At 35.5% G+C, this 6000-nt stretch overlaps 1 protein-coding gene across 2 annotated transcripts in view; it reads right to left on the reverse strand.

Annotated features, from left to right (window-relative positions):
* STAP1 (signal transducing adaptor family member 1) overlaps positions 1 to 5795 on the reverse strand; it is a 29734-nt gene extending 23939 nt beyond the window's left edge. Inside the window, exon 1 of one of the 2 annotated variants that reach the window (XM_019748073.2) lies at positions 5579 to 5795. In XM_019748073.2, the coding sequence (XP_019603632.1) occupies positions 5579 to 5698 (120 nt within the window). In that variant the 5' untranslated portion in view covers positions 5699 to 5795. The remainder of the gene's footprint in view (positions 1 to 5578) is intronic. The other variant, XM_019748072.2, reaches the window with a different exon arrangement.
* Between the last annotated feature and the right edge of the window lie 205 nt (positions 5796 to 6000).

Raw genomic sequence — 6000 nt, forward strand, 5'->3', positions numbered from 1 at the left:
AGCATTGCGTCCTCACTTACATTATTAATAGGTACTGTGCATTTTTCATTATCCTTATAATACTTTTCCCGCATGGTGATTTGTATGTTTGTGTAACAGTGTGGCATCTAAAAATCTCTAAAATAGATCTCTTTCAATGGTATTATTAATGATAAGAAAAGGATATCTTGTAAACCAGAATAATGAAACCCACTGTCATTCCTATATAAATCACCCGTTCACATTATCTTAAGTAAAGAGATAAAAAAAAAAAACTGCATTGAGAAATATGGCTTGAGAAGTTAGCTAATACAGTCTCTAAGATCAAGCAGATGTTTTGTAAAAACCATGAAATTGTCTAGTCACTCTATTAAAAAATTCTCTTGAACTTTCTCAGATTTGACTTGGGATTAAATAACGAAACAATTCAAATTTATCTAGGCCGCTTTTAAAAAAAAAATCATCTCTTTTGTTAGGCTTTCACATCCTGCCTAAGTGGTAAGCCTCTCAGTGCAGGGGAAGTCAAGGCTGCACTGTATTTTGGAACTAGGATGGTGGTGAGGAGGAGATCAGAACATGGGTATATTGGCTAGAGAACTTAATCACAGGCTATATAGTTTTACTGATGTACAGCATCTAAGATCAAGTCCAAACTTGAGACTTTGATTCTTGGAGGGAAGGAAAGCAAGAGCATATCCTGAAGTCAAAGTCTACCACTCTGCTCATCTTTTTAATTAGCCTCGTTAGTATTAACCTACCATCTGACAGAAAAACTCAAATTACTAATAGCCAGTCAAGATTCATTGATTTCCTTCTGCATGTACATGCCGACATCCATTTGTGCTCCTAAGAAAACTTACAGAGGTGTTCAGTCAGACAGAATGATGTGCATTGATAGAGTTAACCAGGGGAAAATGGGAGTTTTGCTAAACAAACATAAAGATTCGTGGATAGAATTAAGAGGGATTTATTAAATGGGAGAAGAAACAAGAACAAAGGCATTGAATTGAAAGGAAAGGTAGCCTGGAGGAAAAAGAAGATTACAAATAGCAGTAAGCCCTGTGAACTCCAACTACAGCCACAAACCTAAGAACAGATGAAACTTAGAGTGGGTGTGCAGGGTCACAATGTTGATTTAGTTTCTGATAAGCTCTCATGATATCAGTATAATCTGAGACATCTATAAATATCACTCTCAATAATCAACATCTAGGTATATATTTGTGTCTATAGAATTATTTAAATATTTTAAATGAAATATATTTTTGAATGAAATACATTTAGCACACAGTTTCTTATTTTTAGCAATCATTTGTGCTGAATCACTGAAGTAAGAAAAGGGACTGATATGGGACTTTTGAATTTATTGCTAGCTTCATAATCATTAGATGACCTTAAGTTTAGAGTTTAAGGTCACTATCTCATTTTTATTCAATTAAACAAATGTTTTGAAAGTCTACTGAGCTTACTGTTGAGCTCAGTATGATCAAAAAATCTAATGATTAGACATCCCCAACCTTTGTAAACCCACAATCAAATGAAATTAGAACTTTAGTTTGAAAGGTAGCATGATGTCAGATGCTTTGCAATAAAATCCAAGGTAGGCTCCTGAATGGATGAGAAACCTTGACCGTAACCTCTGTGAGCCACAACTCACTCATCTGTGAAGGGGATAAAATAATTTCTAGCTAGAAGAGTTACTATAAGGATCAGAGTGACAGGACATTAAGAGTCTAGCATGATATCTGCCATATGTCAATACCTAAAGAAAATAGACCCATTATTATATAGTCCATTTGATCATCACAGCAAGCCATTAATTATGCAAGGGAGTAATTATCCATATTACAAAAGAGGAAACAGATTAAAAAATTTAAAGGAATTGCCCAAGTTCCATCGTTGGACTAACATTCCTATCTCTTAGCTCCCTAATGCTCTTTCTCATTGATGTAATTAATGAAAATGGGTTACAACGCCAAATCCAGTTAAATTCCTCTCCTTCCCCTGTCCCCAATAAAAAGCTCCCATTCTTTTCTTTTCTTTTCTTTTTTTTTTTTTTAATAAAGCACCTTTGCTAAGGGAAGCTGTTTGTTGTATAATGGTCTCCAAAGTGGAGCACATGAACCTCAGAGATATGCAAGATAATTCTACAGGGAAAGAAACTTTTAGAATATCTAATTATATTGCATTTATTTCATCTTTCTTAATTCCTTTTTTTTGCACATATCTAATAATTTGCTTGGAGTATTAGTACAGAAGTACACGTGTATAATTTATAAATAAGTTAATACTTTTATATTAGAGATCTTTGCTCAAAAATGTTTTCTTGAAAGGAGTGTGTTATTTTTAAAAATTGGAGATTACTAGCATAGAGGACTATGTTTGAGAGCACAACTGAAATAGCCCTGAGCTTTTTCTACATGAATTAGTGGCAATTAGAGGACTAATGAGAGAAATGTTATTTTGATACTATGATGATGACTACATTTGTATGTCCAGGCTAATAAGAAGACATATTACACACATAGTTTTTGATTTTTAGCACAGCAGAGATTGAAGAAACTGAGATGTTGCCCAAACTCTCTATTTTCAAACAGTTCTAGAAAAATGAGATTTCCCCTCATTTATAAGAACTGTGTTGCCTTTGGTATTTCATTGTGATATTTAATAACTCGTACTATCAAATAAATCTTTCTGGTTAATCCAAAATTCTAGTGCTGTGGTTTAAGTAAATTTTCCCACGTTACCGTTTCTGTGAAGGTTATGTACTTTTAATGAGTTTGGGATCCACTGAACTTCTGGAATTGCATTTTAAATAATGTATGTTGGCACATTTTCCTGGGGGCAAAGCCCCTTAAATTCTTAGATGTGCCTGTTGCCACGCAGCAGCCTACCCGTCTGTCTCCATGGACCTGTCCCTAAAGAAAGGAGAGTCTGTGAGACGGATCCTTTCAAGGACTTTGCTTCACCTTTGTGCTTGCACATTATGTCTCCCTGTTTGGACCCAGAAAGATGGCTGGTCAGCCAATGATGAATAAGATTCCCCACGGGAGGGCGAGGGGGTGGGGAGCAACTCAAGCCAGGCGCAGTTGAGTGGGGACCAACAGGAGAATCCACGGGGTCGATAGAGGTGAGCACAGCCCCCCATCTTCCCCCCCGCTAAGGAGAGCCTCTGCCTCTGTGGCTGCATTCCTTCCCACAACCTGCAGGGGAAGAGATTCAGTGCTGTGCTCTCCATCTATTCATATGCATACAGGTTTTGTCCCTTGGGGAAGTACATACATCCTGAGACTCAGGGTTCAGCTGCCTGCAGGCAAGGGTGATTGGCTTGAATCAGTTTCTTATTATGATGTGTAAGATTCACAGAATTTGAGATTGACAAGCTGTATCTCCTTTACTTCCCTTCCCAACTAATAAAAAAGCTAATGCGTAGGCCTGATATGATTTAGGGCCCCGTCCTTGAGGCTGCAGCCCCTTGGCCCCACTTACACTCTATTCATGGCTACTGTCTTTTCTTAACCCTGCACCGCCCTCCTCACTCGCCACAACCCTCGTCGTGCGGGACGCAACATGTGCCCTGTCACAAAAACAGCTAAGAAACACCTCTTAATATGTAATCTCTTTATAGACCAGGTTACTCCTCAGTTATATATTCCCTAGCTTAAATACTCTGAATTCCTTCAGTAGAGACTTCACTAACATTTTGCAGAGCCTCCCAACTTTCTGCAGCCCATTAGCTCCAAAGATGACCTTCTATATATCTTTGGCTCACCTTCCTTTCAATGGTTCCCTGGCACTTTTCAGCCACTTGCCTAGAAATCCCACTATTTTCCGTATCTTTATCTCATAGATTCTATTTCCAAGCACTTTGTCACTATGGCTCTCCTTTGAGCCATCTTACTTGTGAACTCAAACTGATTTTAGTATGTTAATAAGAATATGATAAATAATGAAATGGGAAGAGAATGAATCTAACCTTTGGCGTAAGCCAGGTGTTTTACATATATTATCCCTTTAATCCTTGAAACCACCCTATTAGTAGACATTATTGTCCTTCTCTTGCTCTCTTCTCCCTGACATACGAGTACAAGTAAAAGATGCTTTGCTATGAATGCAAGTGGAAACACAAGTTAATTTCATCAGAAATATTGATGCCTATAGTTTATTCTTTCCATTTCAAAGCATGCTATTTAAGAAAAGATACAGGAACAATCAGGTACAGGAGTCATCATTCCTTGCTCTGAAGGAAGGGAACTTTGTGTTTTATTCGTATTCTCCAGAACTGAGTGTGTTGCTTGGTGCACAGGAGGTGCATAGGAGGTTGCTTGAATGAATACATTGAGCACCTACTGTATCCCAGGCTTTGTACCTTGGGAGGCAAGTCTATTTTCTCCATTTTATAGTTGAGGAAATTGAGTCCCAAGGACATTGAGTAACTTGTATAAGATTACAAGCTGTGAGCAGCAAAACCATCAGGTAAAACTTTTCAAGCATTTAGGGTCAGAGAGGGGGAAAAATAGAGCATATTGGATCTCCCAAAAAACATTCCAATGTAATTGATAAATATTATTAATACATGTTTAGCACCCATTACAGAATACAAATTACCATGTCTTTACTCTCAAAGATTAAATTATCTGATTATGTATGCAAGACATATGTGCTATTATAGGTATTTCAAATACACATTTTTTCCTTAATATTAATAAATCCTCAGAAAATATATTTTTATTATCACTATTAAGCATGTCTTCTGGCATTTATCAAAACTTAATTTTTTTCTAGTTTCAGTTAATATCAAAATTTCATAAAATTTGACCCAAGTTATTGATTTTTTTTTCTTTAGTAACAGGTACTTAATGTTTATTTCTTCCATTCATTTTAATTATTTATCATTAATTATTCACAATTGCTATTTTAAAGCACTCATTTTAACTAATTATAAGTTTTCATTTTTACATTTTAAAAATATGGAATGCTTTGTGAATTTTCTTAGAGTGAATGTATTTATGTTTCATAGTATACAGACTACCCACAGAACATCCTAAGTATTATATTTTAAAGTCACTATCTTGAACAGTGTTTTTAGAACATATTATTGTACAGAATGTTAAACAGTATCAATTTTATCATTTTCAGAATTTTTTACAAACGTTTTCCACTTTAAAAAATAATTTGACCATTATTTATAAACTTCAAACCACTGAGAATAGAAGCAGAAGGTTTAATTTCAATTATAATATTTTATCTTAAAGATATACTGGTATGTCATCATGAAAGCATAGTGGTAAATTGCAGAGAAAAGACAGGAAACATTTCATTTTCTAAGCCCAAATCTTCTGTAATGTTTTAATGACCTCTTTGGAAATTTAGCTTATTGAATGTTTTAACATCAGTGACAATAAGAAACTTTTTATTATATACAATGCATATATATATAACATATGTTTAAGAAATACATTGTATTTAAATTGTGCAAAATTGTAATAATATTTCTGAGCTAAAGGAAGAGGGTTTAATCCCAACAGAAACATCACCATGAAATAAATGTTATATGAAGACAGAAGCTTCTAGTTTAACATTATCATCTTTGACTTACCTGGTGTTCTGACCGCTTGACTAATAAAAAACCTTCAAAGTATAAGGGCAGAGCAGTAATCTTTAACCTTTCTTGGAAGATCCTGCGAGGGGCTGGTTTTGGGGGCTTCTTAGCCATCATACCCTCTCGTTGGTGTGTGGTTTGGTTTCAACTGTATACAGTCTCAAACAAAATTAGATCTCCCTTGTGTGAGAGGAAAAGGCAACTGTTCAAAGAGGAAGTCCCAACTCGATTTTAAACCACCAACAGGACACACACAAACGCACACACACTTTTTTTTCTTTTTATGAGGTAAGAAAAAACAGGCAAAGACCAACTTTGAGAAAGCAATCTCTGGGTTACCTACATGTACTTAGAATTACAGTAGCAAAATAAACAGAAGATTAACATCACCAGAGGATGAAAGGAACTGATGTGGAGAT

Source organism: Rhinolophus sinicus, linkage group LG02, assembly GCF_036562045.2.
Source record: "Rhinolophus sinicus isolate RSC01 linkage group LG02, ASM3656204v1, whole genome shotgun sequence".
In the NCBI taxonomy this organism is placed as follows: Eukaryota; Metazoa; Chordata; class Mammalia; order Chiroptera; family Rhinolophidae; genus Rhinolophus; species Rhinolophus sinicus.